This window comes from Micromesistius poutassou (assembly GCF_964030765.1).
Source record: "Micromesistius poutassou genome assembly, chromosome: 1".
Lineage (NCBI taxonomy): Eukaryota > Metazoa > Chordata > Actinopteri > Gadiformes > Gadidae > Micromesistius > Micromesistius poutassou.
Window position 1 is genome coordinate 4,489,007 of NC_140271.1, and position 21,154 is coordinate 4,510,160.

Below are 21,154 nucleotides of genomic sequence, written 5' to 3' on the forward strand. Positions count from 1 at the left end.
CCATTATTACATGATAAATACAATCTAGACCGTTATTACATAATACACATCCCTATTACTATTTCATATTATGTTTGTGAATTCAACATTAGCAGAGTGATGATCGATCATACAATGTTCACTGTATTTATGTTAATATTATTGCTTTTTTTTAAATTCCAGTACAACTTTATAAAGTCAATAGACTTATAGTATATATAAGTCATGGTTACAAACACTAAATTGAATCAAACATAATAGTTAGTTAAACCAAAAAAAATTAGTTAAGTTAACAAACACAAACTTAAAAACTAACTGGACTTTGAAAGAGCAATGTTAATATTGCAAAAAAATATATGAGCTAGTATTATATTTGCATATCATGTTACTCATGCTTGACTCTTGATGTTGAAAATGGCAAATAGTCATTAGACTAATTTAAAAATAGAGCTGCGAGCCAAAGCCAACTGAACCCTGTTGCTACGGTCAGCAGCCAGAGTTCAACCCAGGTCCACTGACCCTAACCTAAATAAACCTGTCTTTATATTTCACTTCTGCTATATCTTTTTCCATGATCTGCCAATTGTTGCATCATGTATGTATGATATCTATTCTTATGATTAATAGATAAAAATGCCCCCGCTCCTAAACCAGGCACGGCACACGTTTCATGGTCCTCAGTTCTCTATTCTCATGCCTCAAGTTCAAATATTTGACCCTCACTTTCGTCTCCGATTTCATTCGTGTGCCGCTCAAAACAGGTCACAGACGGCCCCTGGGCTTTATTCTGCGTGTGGCGTTTATTTATAACACGAGACTCATGCATGCCATGCATTACACAGCACAACACATGGTATGCCATGGAAGACGTGCAATTGACACTTTTATCCCTGAACAACGCCAGGGTTTTTATAGAGATAGCCTTTCAGGGTCGTGGGAGGGGAATGGGTAACGCTAGCTGGCAGATCCTCCCCAGAGCCCACTGAGGACACTTGACGCTGTCATCTGAGCAACAACCTTTCCTGCCCAATTTGTGGAGATACTCTTAATCAGCCGTCGGCGCTAACCTGCAAACATCATTTTTAACCCGTCTTAAGGACAGCTGCGAAAACCCGAGTCACTGGTGACTCCCACTGCCGGCCGCTGTCCATCGTCACACGCTCTTCCTTTGATGGAGGAGTTGGTGGTGAGCAGTATGCTTGAGAAGCCCTGCGAGACCTTCAAGGAGGGCATGAGCAAGGAGGGCATGAGCATGGATGACCCGGAGGCCTGCGGGCAACACGGCTTAATGCTGAAGCTGTTCTGTCTGGAAGACCTGGAACCTATCTGTACGCTATGTGAGAAAGCTCCGGGCCACGTTGGACATAGGCTCTACGCCGTGAGAGAGGGAGCTCTTGATTGCAAGGTAATATAAGCATAAATGTTTTTTTTTTTTGTGATAGGGTTTAAGTGTCGATCAAAGTCTATATTCTGATACCTTGTAAATCGGGCCCTGACTCTTTTGACCTTTGATATCAGTTCTTAGCTACTGATAAAAAAAAAGAAGAAAATTACATAATGAAATAAATAACAATTCTATTCAAAGCATTACAGATAAACAGGAATTAGATTGCCCCTGATTCAATCATATACAATAAACTTCACTTGATTTACACATATGTAAATCAATTTAATGGATAGCTATTGCTTAGTGTCATTTCAAGTTGTTTGCATTAGACGCATCAACACGACTGCCATTGGAATTTATTGTTGTGATATTATTTTCCAGCCCAGGAAATAGCCTACAATCTTGGTGTCTCCGCGTAATCGTCCCGTACCCCATAACAGTAACATGTTTGAAGCTCCGGGCAGCAATCAATCATCCTCTAATTATAGATTCATATTTCTGGTAGGCCACACCTAAAAACCCCTGAGGTTGTTGAAACAAGACTCGCCCGGCCGTAGGTATCCCAGACTGTGACGCTGTTGCCAGTCAGCTCTCCCGTCCGGCTTATGCATCCTCTAACGGAATCCCAGTAACCCCGATTCCATTTAACGCCATCGGTGGTCTTCTTGAGTTCCATCCGCTTAAGTTCTCCCCCTCCGATGTTGCCGTGACATTAGGGCTCTGCGCTACCCTGGATATCCAGAGTTCTCGCGAGAGCACCATTTGAATTTGCTCAGCGAATTACTCTGGGAACGAGCAATATGCTCACTCCAAGATTCCCCTGGCCAGAACATTAACCAATCACATCGGTGTATCTGATATAGGCGGGGCCAAAAGCGTTGCTCTTTTACCGACCGGATAGGCAAGAGTCTAATCTATTGGTTAGCTCCGGGGCTCTAGATACAACCCCTTGTATTCTTCTGATTGGTCCTAGTGTTATCCAATTGCGTGCGGTGATATTTTCAAATGCATGCTTGGTGCCGCCCCTCGAGTTGGGCCATTTTCTGTAGGGTCGTTGCCAGACCCTACAGCTTTCTAGACGTGGGTCTTGATTTCCAGGCTTGCCCAGCGCTGTACCTTCAACAATGTAATTTCTGGCCGCATTGTAGCTTAACTTGCAGGGCGAACTGTGGCCGCGTGCGCAGTTGAAAGGCCCGCATTGTTGCAGGACGGCTTGGCCAGTATGCCTATGCCAGTTTGACCCTTTCTTTAAAAGTGTTGATGCCCTGTGACTGACCTTCTAGGCGGAACTGAAAAGTGCACTGTTGGCTCTAAAAGAGAAGCTGCCACTATACAACAAGGCTAAGGCACTCTGTGAGCACACGGCAGAGCATATTAAGGTACCCTGCGCCAACATCCAGAACACACACACACACACTCTACTTCCTCATGGATCAACTCCTTGTGCCAACAGAACACAAACTAAAATAACTGACTTGTTTTTTTTTCTTCCCCACCCCGTCTGTAGATGCAAGCGGAGCACACAGAGAAGCAAATAAAAGAGGAATTTGATGCGTTGCATCAGTTTCTAAAAGAAGAAGAAGAGGCCCGACTGGGTCTTTTGAAGGCAGAGGTGGATCACAAGACGGCGATGATTAACCAGAGCGTTGAGGAGATGAAGAGCGAGCTGGGGGTCCTCACCAACTCCATCTACGCCGCGGAGCAGGACATGAGATTGTCAGACATCCCCTTCCTACAAGTAGGCTAAGCCAGCAGACATAATGCTGATGGGACTATATGTTTGAATACATGTGTGTGATCTGTATGTACGTGAAGTTATTTCCCTGTGTTTACTTTTCAGAATTACAAAGACACGATCAAAAGGTATGCAACCTGCAGTCCTATCTAAGCTCTAAGCAAATCTAATGCTGGCAATACATGGTAGATAAAATGGAAGTATTCAAAAAAAAAAAAGTCTTATTGTGACACCTCGTATTTTAAGAGTTTTGAGAGTTCCATCGGACCCGTGTCTGAGGCCGGGATCGCTCGTGGACGTGGCTAAACACATCGGCTCCCTGAAATACAAAGTGTGGGAGAAGATGAAGAAGAGGATTCAATTCAGTGAGTTCAGCTGCCGAGTGACACTGGCTGCCATCCACGTGTTGTCTCTGAGCTCCATTACTCATCCCTCGGTTCTGCATGTCTTTCCCCCCCCCAAGCGCCTGTAATCCTGGACCCCAACACGGCCGCCAGCTGCTTCATCCTGTCGGAGGACCTCACGTCCCTGCAGTCCTGCGTGCAGATCTTCAATCTCCCGGACAACCCCGAGCGCTTCGACAAAAGCGCCGAGATGCTGGGCTCCGAGGGCTTCTGCACCGGACGCCAAAGCTGGGACATCGACGTCAAGGACAACACCTACTGGGTGGTGGGCGTGGCCAGTGACTCCATCAACAGGAAGGGGAAGCACGTTCTGACCCCGGCCGAGGGCTTCTGGACTATACGCTATCGCAACAATGAGCACAAGGCCTGTACCGCGCCTTGGGAGCCCCTGACCATGAGCAAGCCGCCCCAGGTGGTCCGGGTGGTCTTGGACATGGACCGGTGCAAGGTGACGTTCTATGACCCCAGCGAGAGGACGCCGCTCTACACCTTCACAGGCATCATCACCCCCAGGGCTTTCCCGTACTTCTGCAGTGCCTGCAAGGAGCACCCGTTGAAGGTCCTACCAACCAGGGTCTCCCTGGTGACAGACTGATTCATGGATCTGGTGTTAAGTGTTGGAGAAACGACTCAGTGTTTCCCCTAGATTTTTTTTTTGTAGCAGTGGTGCTGTGAGTTGGTAACCTAGCAACGCTAGGGGGGGTCTGGGGCATGCCCCCCCCCCCCCCCCCCCCCGGAAGAAAATTTTGAAAAATAACCCTTTAAATGGTTACTTCTGGTGAGATTTTTTGGGGAAAAATTTACAGATTGAGCTTCCAAATATGACATAACAACCAACAGAGTCAAGGTATCTGCTGAGACCAGATCATTGTGCAAATGTGCCTTGAACTTGGCAGAAACTAAGTTCATCTTTTATGTTCATTTTCAGCTATTTCTTTGATATTTATCATAAGCCTTAGAAAAAATAGATGACTTTTTTTTTTTTTGCAGTGGCGCTGATAATCCAGCAATGCATATAGGGGAAACACTGAACGTCCAATGATAATCCAATGATAAAAATTGAGAATAAATTTGCTATGACCTGAAGCAAAAAAAACGGGATACCCATTTCAGTATAGTACATATGCATGCGAGTACCTCAGCAAAGTAGACCGTGGAATGAATTGTATCCAATTGTGAACAGAAGTGCACATTCATTTCACACAGGTGGTTAGGTTTTAAAATATTTATTATGACTCACAGTCAACAAATCTATTCCGAATCTGATCCAGATCCGAATAAAATAAAGAATTTATTTATTCCTATGACGTTATCCTAATGGTAAGACAATATGATTAGGGTGAAAAATCAGCAAATAAAGAATTATCACCAACATCCATATTCTTTCCTTTTCTTCAGAAGAAAAAGAGACATTTCCAATTAATATATTATAAACACAAAACTTTTTTCTGAAGACCTGTGCCAAGACATAAATGGAGGTATTTCATGCAGGTTAAGTGGGTTTAATTTTCAGATTTTGTATTAAAATGTTAAAAAACTATCTATTATTAGAGTTATCGTTCAATTGGGGATACGTAACAGCTTTTGACTCCTGCTTCCCTCAGTGTTATACAAACGCACATTATTAAGTTCAAAATACAATGCTCAAGTATAGCTTTTTACTACAAAAACCTGTTATGGCAGCATTTCAAAAATCGTCAAACCCCCCTCTGAGCTTGGTTTGCCTCCTCTAGCCTTCACACCCAGAAGACAAATACTCTCATTCAAACCCATTTCCTGTTAAAGGAAACCTACAGGACATTCACTTTGTGCATCAAGCAAGCTGTCTTGTCAGGTCTCTAGTGTGAGCACAACATACTTCAGATAATGGTTTTAATTCAGTGTTAAAAAAAAACACAAAACAAATCAAGTCGCGCTGCTGCCTATAGCTGAAGTAGCCATTTCATCCTGGGCTCCTGGTAAATGATCCCTGATAAAAAAAATTGACGTCTAATTCCCAGATGGCGGTCTATATGAGACACGGGAGGTATACGCGGGACGCGCCTGCAGCGCCTCTCCTTCTACTTCTAGTACAGGACAGCGCAGTGTGACTGTGCCTGTCGGCCCTGAAGTGACCCGGGGGTGGTTTCTCATAGAGACATTCTCCCGTCCAACAGCGCGCCGTACAGCTCCTCGTCCACGCGTTGGTAAAGGCCCGCTCGGGAGTTTAAAAAGTAGATCTGGTCGGTGGTCAGTCGGGGGTCGAAGCCTTCCTTCTGCAGCCTGGTTTTCTGGATCTTGAAGGTACCTGCGGCAACGCCAGAAGAGGCACGTTTCAATAAAACTAATTTTATTAAATACTTTATTTTTCTATTTTTTTTTCATTAAAAAAGGTGACATATTACACCACCAGGTGTGAGAGTGATGAGCCGTTACAGGCCGTTTAAGAAAAAAAAATCGGCCTCTTCTGACATCACAAGTGGGCGTGTCCACCTAGATGTACGCTGGATAGATCAGCCCACCAGCCGACCCAGTGGACTGGAGCACACGTTGCTCATCTTTCCGTCACACATCTAGGTGGACACGCCCACTTATGATGTCAGAGGAGGCCGATTTTCAAAACGGCTTGTAACGGCGAATCACACTCACACCTGGTGGTGTAATAATATGTCACCTTTAAAGTGGACAAAAAGGGTTTTTGTTTTTGTATGGTGACTCTACCGTACCTGTGGTATCCACTTGTGGCGAGATTCGCAGGAACACCGGGCGGGCGTACGGCGGCAGGGCCTGCTGAACTTCCTTCAGGAACGTCTTACAGTTGAAACTGCCGGAGCTGTCTGCGATGGCGGCCATACCCGCCTTACCCTCCACACCTGAGCGAGAGGGACAATTGGCGGTTTAGCAGACGCTGTTCATCCAAAGAGTTTTACCATACCATATATCCTTGATCAGTACAACCAATGAGCAGGTTGGTCTGAGGCATCTCGCTAAACTTGTCTACAGGAAGACTACAGACTAATTACAGGTAACACCCGGAAACCTTTGGCTGGGGCCGGTAAAACCTTGTGAGACCATCCAGATATTCAAGTTAAAGTATTGGAAGAATGAATTAATCCGTCTGGCCTTGGCTGGGAAGAAATTGATTTCCTAAATATGCACACGGCCTTTGTTCAAAAAACTCGAGCCAAACAGAAATAACAAAGTGCTCATATTCAAAAACATTATCCTCAAAGAAAAGCCGTCTGCGGAAATTCCTTTTCATCTTCCAACATTGTTTTTTCGGCCGACAAGGTGAGTTATTTCACACAGGAATTCTGTGGCGCTCCCTGTACGTTTTGAACTGAACTCCCTCTCCCTTGCTCTGATTGGTCCTATCATTTAGTCATTTTTGGGAAAGGCTTTCAACAGGCGCGAGGCCAGACTGATCCGCAGAGCAAACAGAACGTGGAACTCACAAGATCTGGGTGGTCACACAAGGCGAGAGCTTTACACCCTAACCACTTGACCAGTGGTTCCCAACCTTTATATTCAGGTGTACCGCTACATTTTCATCAAGACCTTTCGCGGACCACCACATATGCACGGACCACCAAACAAAATAGATAAATATACATGCAGTGGCTGAGAGAAGAGTGCCACAATAATTCTACACAATTATGACCGCGACAAAGGACAGGGCCAGTGGGAGATAGTGGAAAGAAACAGTCAGCAATGCTGCTTATGCTTCCGGTGAGTTAATTTAGCAACCACAAATTAATACAAAAGACCAAATGGAAAAACCATGACGAGACACTTTTGCGACAATAACACACTATCACACACTAACACACTCAAATAACTATGTAATTGAGAATATATATATTTTCCTTTCACACAGAAACATACGACAAAAGCAGCGGTCTGGTGTGTTTTAACGGTGACATAGTATTACACCACCAGGTGTGAGTGTGATTTGCCGTTACAAGCCGTTTTGAAAATCGGCCTCTTCTGACATCACAAGTGGGCGTGTCCACCTAGATGTATGACGGATAGATGAGCAACGTGTGCTACGGTCCACCGGGGTCGGCTGGTGGACTGATCTATCCCAGCACACATCTAGGTGGACACGCCCACTTGTGATGTCAGAAGAGGCAGAATTTCAAAACGGCTTGTAACGGCTAATCACACACTCACACCTGGTGGTGTAATAATACGTCACCGTTAACCGTCCACCTCACACTGAACATCGAATCATCCTCCTCCTCCTCCTCCTCCTCCTCCTCATCATGAGCTGAAGAAGCTTATGCAGAGTGCGCTGCGCTGACCTTGCACCGACACCCCGTAGACGGCCACGTCCGTCTGGTCCAGCAGGCCGCTGAGCGTTCCCTCCACCTCCGTGGTAGACACGTTCTCCCCGCGCCAGCGGAACGTGTCCCCGCTGCGGTCCCGGAAGTACATGTAGCCCAGGTCGTCCATCACCAGCACGTCGCCTGTCGTCGCCATGGAGACAAGGGCCATGTTAAAAAAAAAAAAAAAAAAAAAAAAGACTCTAGGGACGTAATGGTTCAACGTGGATGGGGGGAGTAGCTGTTAGAAAAATGAGCGTGTTGATGTGTTTTGTGACGTGAAGCATAAACGGGGATTAAAAACCATCAGCATTTAGGAGCACGCTGTTCAAATATGTGCGAGTGCAATTGAAATTGACAAAATTGTTTTTTGAACTGCACACTTTTTCAGTCTAGTTTCGACTGGGTTTTTCGATTGTCGGTGCCGTTAAAGTAGCATTAATAATCGTTTACTACTTTAACGGCACCGACAATCCAAAAACCCAGTCGAAACTAGATGGAAAAAGTATGTGGTTCAAAACGTGACGCAGCTTTTACTTCTTCGCCACCTACAGAGTTTGTTAAGTACGATCATTACCCCACAAACCCCGTGTTATTTCTCATAGACGTTTGACCGAGGGAACCGGGAGCCTTGGAGGCGGGACTTATTCTTCAGAGGTATATAATCAGTGGATGTCGTTTTGGTGGCGGGGGGGGGGGGGGGGGGGGGGGGGAGGGGGACGACGACACACAAAACCAGTTGCCGTCACCTGATAAGTACGCAGTGTCGTTTTTCTTGAACACGTTCTGGGCGATCTTCTTGCGCGTGGCGTCCATGCTGGCGTAGCCGTCGAAGCGGCGCAGCGGGTCCTGCTGGTTGATGCGGCCCACCAGCAGCCCCGGCTCCCCTGGCAGAACAAACAACGGGACATTTGTTTGACCCGAGGGCCTAAACGCAAACAGAGGCCCCGCAGGTCCCATAGAATAGTCATTTCAATTAAAGTTCTGCAAATAGAGCTGGTGATTACACGCTTTTCAAAAGAGTAGCTGTGTGCACGTCCCACCTTCTGGCCAAGGGCAGGACAAGTGAAAGAAATGTAATGTCCGCAGCACTGCTTAAGCTCCCATATTCATTTATCAATTAAAAGGTTTGCCAGAAGAAGACCCAACAGGGTCGAGACTGCTTGTTAACTTTTTAATTAATTACACGCTTTTCCCACCAAAGCAGGCGACAGACAAGACCGCGGTTCGATAAAGACCTACAGAATTGTTCGGCCGACCGATGGAAAACCACTGCAGTACAATGCAAGGCACAGTTCTGTGGAACAATGTAAAACAGACTTCTGTAACACACACACACACACACACACACGCGTATGCGTGCACACACACACACACACACGCGCACAGACGCACACACTCACCGGGGCGACATGGCACACACAGTCCCTGGCTGTTGCGGACCAGTTCCATGTTGTACTCGTCCACCTTCACCAGGCGGATGGGGTAGACGTTGGGCAGGATGCGGCTGTTGAACCCACACGCCCCCACCTGGTGGGACACCGAGCACACACACACCCTCAGCCATTAACATACATAGGCACACACACACACACACACACACTCTCATCCATTTACATACATAGGCACACACACACACACACACACACACACACACACACACACACACACACACACACACACACACACACACACACACACACACACACACACACACACACACACACACACACACACACACACACACACTCTCATCCCATACTCATCCATCAATATACATAGGCACACACACACACACACACACAGGTCTATCCTTTAAACATGACATGCACACGTACATACACAAATATAGACGTGTGCACAAACACACGCACAAGTCTATCCTTTAAACGACACACACACACACACACACACACACACACACACACACACACACTCTCATCCCATACTCATCCATCAATATACATAGGCACACACACACACACACACACACACAGGTCTATCCTTTAAACATGACATGCACACGTACATACACAAATATAGACGTGTGCACAAACACACGCACAAGTCTATCCTTTAAACGACACACACACACACACACACACACACACACACACACACACACACACACACACACACACACACACACACACACACACACACACACACACACACACACACACACACACACACACACACACACACACCTTGCCGTCCATGTTGGCGATGCTGCAGTTGCACTCGGTGGCGCCGTAGAACTCTCCGATCTTGGCCACGCCGAAGCGCTCGGTGAAGGCCTCCCACACGTTGGGCCGTAGCCCGTTGCCGATGGCCAGGCGGACGCGGTGCCCGCTCTCCGCCGGCCGCAGGGGCTGGGACAGCAGGTAGCGGCAGATCTCCCCGATGTACTGCACCACCTGCGGAGGGACGAAGGCAAAAGGTGTGCGCCGTCAATCAAAGGACCGGACATATATGGGCGTCACAGCAGGAGTACAGGAAAGGAAGAAGGATTGATTTTAAATGGAAATATGCAACATTTGCATGATTTATATTAAAATACTTTCTGGGAGTGAACGCTGGTGGTAGTCAGTTTATCCAAAACAGTCTAATGTGTCCATTAGACGGAGCCATTTCAATGAAAAACAATCCATTTGCATACACATATATATATATATATATATATATATATATATATATATATATATATATATACACACACACACACGCATATATATACACAGTTGTTTTTTTTCCTGTGCTTTCTTACAGTGCAGTTGTACTTGATGCAGTCTTCCCAGAAATTGCTGGCAGAAAACTTCCTCTTCACGACCACGGTGACGCCGTTGATCAGACTCTGACCGACGCCCATGATGTTACCTGATGGGTGACGACACACGAGAGACGGTGAGGACAGGAAGGCCCGACATCCACTCTGGAGGATTCATCTAGAGGCTGAAGGCCAGGGGTTATTATGATTATTATGATTATGATTATTATTCATACCGGCCGAGTGGTAGAGGGGCAGGCAGTCATAAATGACGTCATCAGGACGTAGGTCGAACGCGTAGTACCCGAACGCGGCGATGCGGTAATACCTGTCCGCAAACAAACAAACAAATCGTATTGACACCAACCAAAGTGATGCTCTGACAGGTTCTAACACGGGTTGCCATGGCTGGTGTGTCGCGCTGGACAACCTACCGACTGTGCACTATGATGGCAGCCTTGGGCAGCCCTGTAGTCCCGGAGGTATAGATGTAAAACAGTTGATCTGCAGGGAGAGAGAGAGGGGAGCAGCACATTAGGAAAGCAGAAAACACCTGAGGGAGACGGATCCTCCCCTTTTCAGCATCAAGCATTTGTTTTTTTGTGGTTATCAATTTTTAATGACACTGGTTACGATTTGTTTTATTTGTTGACTTCCAACTAAATGTTGGATGTCGTCTCGTAACCTTAAGAGCTGCCCACGCTTTGTTGTTGGATGGTGTTCATTTGTATCTGTGTGTATTCATTGTTGGGTGTATCTTTGTGTATTGTTTGCACTGCCCTTCCACACATGCAGTCTTTCCCGGCATGGGGTCATGTGTGAATGGGAACAGGGATCGATTGACAAGAATATCCGCCTGCTCAAGACCTAGTAACATTTCTGGATCCCTGCGGGTACGGCTTGTGATGAAAGCAGTAACATTACCAGGAGAGGCATGTGAAGGGTTACATCTGTCTGAACAAAGCCTTTCATGTGGAGCGGGCGAACCAATCACAACACTCTGCGTCTGTTTACATTAAAGCGCCAAGTGCGTTTCGGGTGAGTCGATAACAATACACTATATTTGAGATTAGATATCAATACAGCTTCTTTTGTTTGCATACCAACTGCTTTTTAGAAAATGGAGCTCCTCTCAGCCCTCGGGTTTTATGGTGGCTGGTACCAATAAGAGACGGAAATGTTCCAAAAGTTAAAATAACTTGCAGTGCCTTAAAGGTTATCCCAATAATTTACCGGGTCGCTATCTTTTAGTTCTCCCTTATCTTGTTCTTAAAATCGAAATGTTCCTTTTTCTTTGTGGTCGCTTTGTTTCTATGTGTTTTCATGTCCACCCCAAGTGCCAAGACAACAGCTCATAAGGGTCCTTAAGAAACTTAATAAACATTAAGACAGTGTGGTTGGTCACATACTTTCCAAATTACCCTTCAAACTTCACAACTGCAGAGCACTCAAAGGACATGTGATTCAGAGAGCACACAGCCTTATCAGTTGGCCGACCTCTACGTATGACTGCTTCAAAAGAGGAGAAGAACAACGCCAAGAACTACTATGAAGACCAAACGAACGTTAAGTCAAAACCACCGAACGATCCTATCCTATGGGTGTACATGAACACAACAGACCAGGATGTTATGAAGTAAACGCCTAATTAGAAACCTGACAAAAAACAGAAAAACCTTTCTGTTTTAAGAGTAAGGATTAGTGTCACCTTATATCAGTGCTCTTTTATTGTCTGTTAACACTACTGGATTTGATTAATCAAAAAGTTGATGTTGCACTAGTTACATTGTGTTCCAACAGTTAACATTTTAAAAATCTGCTAGCTATTGTTAAGTTATGCAAAAATGCAATACAATTATTATTTAACACTATTGTGGTATTAGCACTGAATTTTTGAAGCATGAAAGAGTTCAAAAGCATAACAACAGAACAAATAGATAAGAGCCTACATGATTACATTTGGGGGGGTCCTAATGAATGTTCTGCCCTATGAGGGGTCCCCGGCCCCATATAGTTTGAGAACCCCTGGTGTAGAACATATCTGCACCCCCTGCACACAGTCTCCAGCCACAGTGCAACGAGCCAACGGGTTCAACTCGGTGGGGGGGGGGGGGCCTTACCATTGAAGCCTTTGGGGGACGGACTGGGGGGAGGTGGGCGGCGGGAGGCAGAGGCCAGGATGGGGTCCAGGGCCTGGGCACCCAGCGAGGCCAGATGTTCGGCGCCCAGCTCTCCAGTAGAGAACCTCGTCATGGACTGGCCAAGGGAGGCACTCACCTCCAGCATGGCTGATGTTGATAGAGGAGGAGACAGCGAGGAGACACAAGACGGGGTTGGGTTGATTCAGGTGGTGTTTGTTGAGGAAAGCCCCACCGCAGTACAACCGCTCTGCCAAGTCACTATTGGTGGATCCAACACATTCATCAATAGAACTCTTACATAGGCCTGGGCGATATGGCTGAAAGACATAGCACGATATAACTTGATCATATTGATACTTTTAATGACCTAAAAAGACTTGTTACAATGCTGGATTTAAACACTTCTGTTTAACACTTAATACGACCTTCCACTGTTCTTCATTGATAAATACTCCAATGTCGATACAACAATGAAAATCAAATATTGTAAATAAGTATGGAACCGTGTTTGTGTAACAAACCCAGCTGCTAGATTTGGTGGTCCAGTCTCTTATCAATATATATATATATATATATATTGAACATGTTTTATATCGATATTGATCAAAAGTCTATCACGATACGATCATTTATTGTTTTATTGCCCAGGCCCCACCATGCTTTGGGGGAAAGTTTCCAAACCCACAAACACAATAAGTGAAATGTAGGAATGTCATAATCATTTCAGACATAATTATGTCATATGTAGGGGTTTGGGCATTATAGGTGTGTTATGGTAAACAGAATTTGGAAAAAGTAACAGAATCCACATCAGCAGACAGGATCATGTTTTGCAATAGACTAATAATAAGAGACCCTCTGTTTTCTGAAGACTGAATGTTATCTGTCTTATGGACACTATTGTTTAGACACACACAGCTCAGAGCAGGTATAGAATTAGGAAGAACAAGCCTAAGGAAAACAATCTGTCTTTCCATATGTTTCTGTATTTCTTTGCAAAGTACAGTATGTCCTATAATATAATAATAAAAGTTATGCTCTTTTGTAGCCTGATCCAGGATTTGGACTTGGATGTTTTATTGCAATGTTAACATCCTCACACATTCTTCCATAAACATGGTGCCTGAGTGCTAGGATAAATAGCTTTGGATAAAAGCATCTGCTTAAGTCGGACTAAATACTGAACAAAAGTCCAAACAAGTTAACTACAGCTCACTGTACATACCCGGAGTGTATAAAATATCACTTTAACCTGCACACACAATTCTGAGTTCAAATACTGGAAAAGTGACACGTGCATGCTGGGAACACACACAAATAAAGAGTGTACTCTTTATTAAAGCTTCAAGAATTTTGGAATGACAGCCCGGAGGCAGGATGATGGTGTGGTGGCAAAGAGGAAGATTGTTAAGAGTCAGTCAAACAGGAATGATCACATCAATAACGAAGGTTAGCCACAGATTGTTCCGAAACGCGCTTGTTAACCGCCTCTTAGCAGCCATAAGGGAAGGTGAGTGAAGACAGGTTTTGAACTGTTGTAAAGACGAATGCTGAAGCACAATGTGGCCGTTGAAGTCACAACATTTAGCAAATAAATACATTTGATTATTACAACCTTGTTCTTGAGTTTGAAATAAATGGGATTTCGACACAGTGCTTTTGTATTCCCTCCAATTGTGACCTTTTTACTATCCTGCCAAAAACTCCATCTGCTGATCATGTCTGAAGCCATCGGGGAAGTACAACCTCCCAGAAGCAAACTAGACAACGTTCCGTGTGGACATTCACGTCGAGGGGTCTTACCGTCGGTGAGCTCGGTGCCAAACACGATGCCGCGCGCCGCCGACACCCCCACGCAGTGCAGCAGGGCGTCACGCCGGAGGTTGAAGTTTATGAGCGCCGCCTCCACCCCCACCTTGGCCAGGCCCAGCCAGAGAGCCACCTGTAGCGGCCGGCTCTCCATGAAGATGGCCACCACGTCACCGGACACCCATCCCTGACCTTGAGCCCAGTTGGCCACCGAGTTGGAAATCTGGTCCAGTTGGGTAAAGGTCCACGTTTCACCTGTTGCCTCGTAGATCAGGGCAGGCTTGTCCGGGTAGAGGTTGACTGTCTCGGCGAAGATGGTGGGGATGTTGCTTCCGTTACGCATGTGCCGCCACAGGGCCATCTTCACCCGCAAGAGCACGTAAAGGCCCCTGGATATTAGTGGTACAAAATGTACAGAAGGTCAGAGGGTCACAGCCACAGATGTGTCTTATTGACTCGATTTCCACATGGTGTGCGCAACACTTACTTCATGTCCCGTTTGGCAGTGCGGACGGCAATGTAGAAGTACTTCCAACTTTTTGTGCCGAGGTAGACCCCGATGCCTGCTGCTAAACTCCATGACCAGGACACCCCGAAGAGACGCAGCAGACCGAGAGTACCCAGAGAGACTGAGGCACTAGCCACATTACGCATTCTAGTAAAATGAGCAGAAACACAAGAGTTAGGGTGGGTGTGAGATCACTTGTTGAGATCATCATTACTGATGTTGCATTATGTCACAAGGGGCACATACAAGTATAGGGGTCACACGAAAAAGGAGTGAATAGATCGAATAGTTATGTTTTGGCGTCTATCATTGTTACAATGACCCTGACCTTTAGTACAGTGACCTTACTCCGCGTAAGGAACGTTACGTTAAAGACGTTAGAAGTAATCGATATGTATGCAGTTCGGCCCAATATAGTTTTCGTGCGTAAACATGTGAACAGATTAAGGGTAGATAACTTACATAGGCTCACAACGAACTTGATCGACGGCACTTTTTCTCCGACTTGAAAACGCGGGTCACTTAAAGACACCGTCGGCGAAATCAGATCCACGTCAAATCAGCTTCTTCGAAGTTTAAATATCTACTACTACTAGTAGGGTGGACAGTTTGCAAGTCTTGCAGTAGTTTCTCAATTCAATGTCATCGCGGATTTGGTAACACTCATCCACAACGTACATTATCAACACATATTTCCAAAGCATATGACCGCGTCTTGAAGAGAGATGTTGGGATATTCGTGGAACTTCTTCTGATGGACATAAAATAGAGAAATCAACGAGAAATGGTAAACATCGGGCTAAGTTTTAGTACCAGGCTACATTTGGTTCTCCATATTGAATGGTGTCATTGCAACGGAGGCGCCGCCCCCACGCTCCCTCAGCGCGCTCAGCCATTGGACGCTTGAAACGCCCGTCAAGCTGTTCTTGAAATCAATTGGATGGGAAATACCAATCCATATATAAAGACCCCGCCCGGTAGCTTTAGTTTAACTCTGAATGTTGCAGGTGCAGCGCAAACTGAGCTCAACTGCAACTTTTATTTCATGCTTTGTTGTGAGCGTAGTCTTTGCACTCACTTGTGGCGCATGCCGTGCCAAAATAGTCATTGTCAGATAGTAAAATAACTAATGAACAAAAAACAACACCCCTCAATCACATCTTAGTCAACAATTGTCCACACTTTTGCCTTGGTCATTGTCGATTGAATCCATGCACATGTAATTCAGCAGTTCGTTTCAAACCGCACAAGAAACTCGACGCAACACTGCTTTTCTTAGTAAGATGTAAATCCAGTGATTTACATCTCTGAGGATCTGGTTCCAAGATTCCATAAGCAGAGCCAGCAAACAATTCCATTGTGTCGTCTCTCCGTGGGAGAGACCATTGAGGATGGCTGACAAGGATGGATGTGGATCTGTTACTGCGGGAGGGACACAATACATGTTCTTATTGATAGGTGAGCCATAAATATTATAATCAACAAAACATAATTTTGTCTTTACACTCACCAGAGCCATAAGTGATGTCTAAACTGCTATTTTATCAGACTATAGGGCAGCCACTTATTTATTCTATTTTATAGCAATATAAAACAGACAAGCAATTTTCATATGATGGAATAAGTACCCTTGAGAAATATCTTCATCTTTAAATAAGGAAGCATTGATGAAGCAACACACATAAGGCTCCAGAACACCAAGGAAACCACAGTAATGGCAATGTTAATGGCCAGTTGTACCATCATCTCCACATCTAAGGAGCAGAGACATGGCCCAGGTTGAGGAAGACGAGGTGCGGAGCTTAGTCCGTGGTTCACACTTTTATCTCCTTGACGCTCTTGTAGTTCACCTGGGCCTGCAGCACCACCAGACCGCTCCGGATGTTACAGAGCAGGGAGAGCCCCGCGGCTGTCCCAGAGTCCCAGACCCGAGAAGGCCAGACAGGGGCCAGACAGGTGTCGACCGGGGACCGGGTGCCGTGGACGGGCAAGAAGCACCAGGTTCCCGATGTCCAGCAGGGGCAGCACCGCGTGCAACAGAGGACCAAATGGTAAGTGGACTGCATTTATATAGCGCTTTTATCCAAAGGGCTTTTCAATATTGCCTAACATTCACGTATTCACACACACACATTCACACACCGACGGCGGCGTCGACCTTGCAAGGCGACAGTCAGCTTGTAGGGAGCAGTTGGGGTGAGGCGCCTCGCTCAGGGACACCTCGACACTCCGCTCGGAGGAGCCGGGGATCGAACTGGCAACCTTGAGGTGACCAGCCAACCCCCGCTCTACCTCTGGAGCTACTGCCACCCTGTAGAAGCATCACGGCCAGACAAACACGAGCCAGCGTGACCACGGTGGCGTTGAGCAACGGTTGGACAATACCCACGTAGCGCTCAGCGGCCACAGCACAGACCCTACAGAAGGCCTTTGTGCCGGCGGACTCCGTTGCCAATTCTCTAGGGTTTAGGTTCTGATCGGGCGCCATTTGGAGATACATAGAAAAGGCCCCAGGGATTATGTGACCCCCAAGGTCTGCCAGAAGCAGCGGCCCTGCTAACAGCAGAAAGGGTGCTTTGGTTTGGTGACGTAAGCGGGCTTGGGACTTGGCCAGTGTAGCCAGGGCAGTGATGTTAGAGAGAGCCCTATGGTGAGGCAGGACATACCCAGGCTGGAGGTTCTCACAGGGAAACTCAAGCAGCCGCTGGCATTCAGCACAGTTCAGTACAGGTGGGTTGGGGAGAACGATGCATTGTGGGAAGAAAATAAAACCATGAATCACTCTCCAGTGAGATCTACAGAGAGAATTAATAAAGGTTTGGGTTGAGAGAAGTTTAAAATAAACATGTCAACTGATCAGCAACCATCCACGGTGTGTAGTTATAGTATAAATGTGTGGGTATCTAAAACCAGATATTCCTTTCCTAGAAAATGCTGAACTGTTTGTGCTGCTTGTTATTTACATTCATGTTTTTTTTTCCGAGGATGATTGACTCAGGCCCAGTATGATGTGCTCACAGCTACAACCTCAGGGCTTTGCGTATTGATGAGAATTTGGACATAAACAGGTAGATTAATTGGTCATTTTTAATGTGTTTTTTTTAAGTTTGCAATATTAGAGCTGCAATAAAATTAAAACTTAAGAGTGTGTTGGGTTTGTCAAACCTTTCTCTTCACCTCACATCTAAACTGCTTAGATCGAAATAGAGTTTTTCTCAGCAAATGTTTTCACTATTTGCTATTTATTTTTTCAACCTACATATTCTATTCCTTCCCATTCTGATAATTTTTCATATTCTACAACTTTACATTCAGCCACTTTTGGCTTTGCATAAACCGTCATCACTTTTTTAGTGTGGTGTGTTCGCCTGCTATTATTGATGTGTTTTGTTTTTGTTTACGAGAGGTGCTGTGTGAGGTGTCTCACGGAGAGAGGGAGATGGTATTTGTGGGAGAGAGGGCTGAGTGTTCAGAATGCGTTTTCTTGCTGGTTGAGATGGCCCACTTCATAGACACTGAGCTTGTGAGTAGAATAACAATGAGTTGACCTCTATGTGATAACTAGCTTTGGTATTCTGAAAGTGTGTGGGGTGAGTAACGTCCATCAGCAAAAATCACGTGTTAAATGTTGTGCTAAATTGCATGCTGTGTACACAGTACATTATGAATGGATGAAAAATGGAAATGTCCATGCAAATAATTCTGAAAATTACTTTGTGTATGACATCTCTGAAATCAGTTGAATAACATTGAATAGTTCATAATCCATGTGTGTGTATGTATGTATGTGTGTATATATATATATATATATATATATATATATATATATATGGATATAATAATCATAATCTAGACATAATATATCTGATCAGTGTCAGCCAGTATCTGTGTTTATTTATTCTCTGGCTTGCCAGCTTTGGGTGAGAGAAGAGCATATGGCAAGATAAGTATGGGCACTTTAGCAATGTTTTTAGCCTCTGTCTATGTGTGTGTGCTATGACCTCAAACCAATTATATCCTCCCTCTCTCTTTCCCTCTCTCTCTCTCTGTCTCTCTGTCTCTCTCTGTCTCAGTTTTTCTCTCTCTCTCCCTCTCTCTCTGTCTCTGTCTCTCTCTGTCTGTCTGTCTGTCTGTCTCTCTGTCTCTCTCTCTCTCTCTCTCTCTCTCTCATTCTCTCTATCTCACCACAAACACACACATGCACACGTAAATCCATGCACAATATACACAGTATATATACATACAGTATTATAGTATGAGACCCACCTGCGAGAACAGGGGAACAGCTGCTTGTGCGCTCTCTCTGGGAGTGTGAACAAAATGACAATATCTCTGCTTAAAGGTCCCATGACGTGCCACCAGGTGTGGTGTGATTAGCCGTTACAAGCCGTTTTGAAAATCTGTCTGTTATGACATCTACCTTTAATGAATTCAGGACTGGAGAAGGAAGAGGGGCGATGGCCAGAGAAAACAACTATCATGTCCAACCCATCAAGTAATCTTGTGTTGAAAGGCCTCAGATGGGGGAGGGATGGAGCCTGCCCCCGTCTGTGTCAACAAGCTCTACTGTGGCGCTCTCTCTCTCGCTCGCTCGCTCGCTCGCTCTCAGGAAGAGAGAACGAGCCATCATAACAAATGCAGTGCAATCCAATAACCACCCTTCCTTCCATTTGTACAGTGGATATTCCACACACAGACACACGCACGCACGCACGCACGCACGCACATGCACACACACACACACACACACACACACACACACACACACACACACACACACACACACACACACACACATGCACGCACACGTATATACATACATATTTTGTAGACTTAATAGACTGGTGACAGTCATACATTACATTCGATTCAATCAGTCTATATGTATTAGCTCTATATTATATTAAACATTTGATGTTATTTAAATAAAGAAGTGCTGCCCCTGCTTCATTCCCATCCCCCAATACGACGCAAACACAACTCTACAAACCTATCTATTTCACTTGTGATGTGTCAAAAGATCTCCTCCATCCTTTGAGTGGCTATGTTAGGCCTTCTATCTTTTATAATGTAAGCCCATCTAAGTAACTTCATTAAAGTGTACGTATCTACTTGCGTATTTAAACCAGCTGATGAAATAGAGGATCATCTCTGAGTATGGAAAAATGGGGATATCGGGAATTGACTTTGAGATGGAGAATAGAGTAGAAGCTAAGAGTGATGCTCCCCTGCTGTAGCCAGGGGTCACTCTGGTCTGCATGGCTGCCTACCTTGCCCACTTGTCATCACAGCATTGCTCCGGCTCCTTCACTTCCTCTCCTCTCTCACTTGGTTATCCCTCTCATTGTCTCTGAGAGGGATAATGCAACCTTCAGCCAATTTCATTCCTCTTTTTGTTTTACTTTGTTTGGTTGAATATTCGGTCCCTCTGTTGAATCTCTTCTGTGGTTGTTCCTCAAGAAAATGTCCCCCCCCCCCCCCCCCTCTGTTTAGATTGTTGAGTGTGACTGGTAGAAAGAATACACCGCTACATTGATTTCACTTGCTTTAACCTGCTGAACCAGGTGAACCGAGCGGGCTCCCGCAGAGAGACGGGGTTAATGGACATTGATACGGGAGAGAGGACTGAATATCAAGTCAAGGTGAGGAAGTCAATACAGGTGTTTGGAATAATTACCTTTTCATTTACTCTCTGACCAAATCTATCGTCACCTCTATGCTCTTTATTCCGTCTTTTGAAATGTCTTACTAGCTGGGTGTCGTTTTTACAAGATAGAACTCACCTCTGCTTTGACTGCTGTCTTCCCAGTAGTATCAATAGCTTCACATTATCCTCATCACATATTGTAATGTATTATATTGTGTACTGTATATATGTTTTGAGTATGAGCATTTAAATGGTTATTTAATAGTTAGTTATTGTAATCATAGTATGTATCGACACCAGGGTACTTCAAAGTGAATGTCTAATTTTGCAAATGTTTTATTTTCTTCGAATTGTGAGGAACCAATATCAAATCCACATGAAAAAATAATTCAGTGGTATAATCAATCTGGTTCACCTCTTAAGGCCAACTCTTTACTATTTCTAAAAATAAAATAATAATAAAATACTAATGT

At 45.1% G+C, this 21,154-nt stretch overlaps 3 protein-coding genes across 3 annotated transcripts; 1 reads left to right on the forward strand and 2 right to left on the reverse strand.

Moving 5' to 3' along the window:
* Nucleotides 1–971: 971 nt before the first annotated feature.
* Nucleotides 972–4,581, forward strand: trim35-13 (tripartite motif containing 35-13). Its single transcript, XM_084488250.1, has 6 exons — nucleotides 972–1,384; nucleotides 2,650–2,745; nucleotides 2,874–3,104; nucleotides 3,207–3,229; nucleotides 3,348–3,466; nucleotides 3,565–4,581. The coding sequence occupies exons 1-6, from the start codon at nucleotides 1,151–1,153 to the stop codon at nucleotides 4,098–4,100; spliced, it is 1,239 nt and encodes a 412-aa protein (XP_084344376.1). The 5' UTR covers nucleotides 972–1,150; the 3' UTR covers nucleotides 4,101–4,581.
* A 134-nt stretch (nucleotides 4,582–4,715) lies between these two features.
* slc27a1a (solute carrier family 27 member 1a) lies at nucleotides 4,716–15,861 on the reverse strand. The gene is made up of 13 exons (XM_084488249.1): nucleotides 15,497–15,861; nucleotides 15,014–15,181; nucleotides 14,521–14,915; nucleotides 12,697–12,864; nucleotides 11,011–11,080; nucleotides 10,813–10,904; nucleotides 10,577–10,686; nucleotides 10,017–10,226; nucleotides 9,213–9,339; nucleotides 8,559–8,696; nucleotides 7,789–7,953; nucleotides 6,211–6,357; nucleotides 4,716–5,792 (listed from the first exon to the last, which is right to left on the reverse strand). The coding sequence occupies exons 2-13, from the start codon at nucleotides 15,178–15,180 to the stop codon at nucleotides 5,635–5,637; spliced, it is 1,947 nt and encodes a 648-aa protein (XP_084344375.1). The 5' UTR covers nucleotide 15,181; nucleotides 15,497–15,861; the 3' UTR covers nucleotides 4,716–5,634.
* Nucleotides 15,862–16,333: 472 nt separating this feature from the next.
* ptger1c (prostaglandin E receptor 1c (subtype EP1)) lies at nucleotides 16,334–20,642 on the reverse strand (the record flags this gene model as incomplete). The annotated part of the gene is given in 5 exon segments (XM_084488493.1): nucleotides 16,334–16,349; nucleotides 16,716–16,858; nucleotides 16,861–17,094; nucleotides 17,373–17,679; nucleotides 20,587–20,642. Coding segments are annotated over 5 exon segments (756 nt in total).
* Between the last annotated feature and the right edge of the window lie 512 nt (nucleotides 20,643–21,154).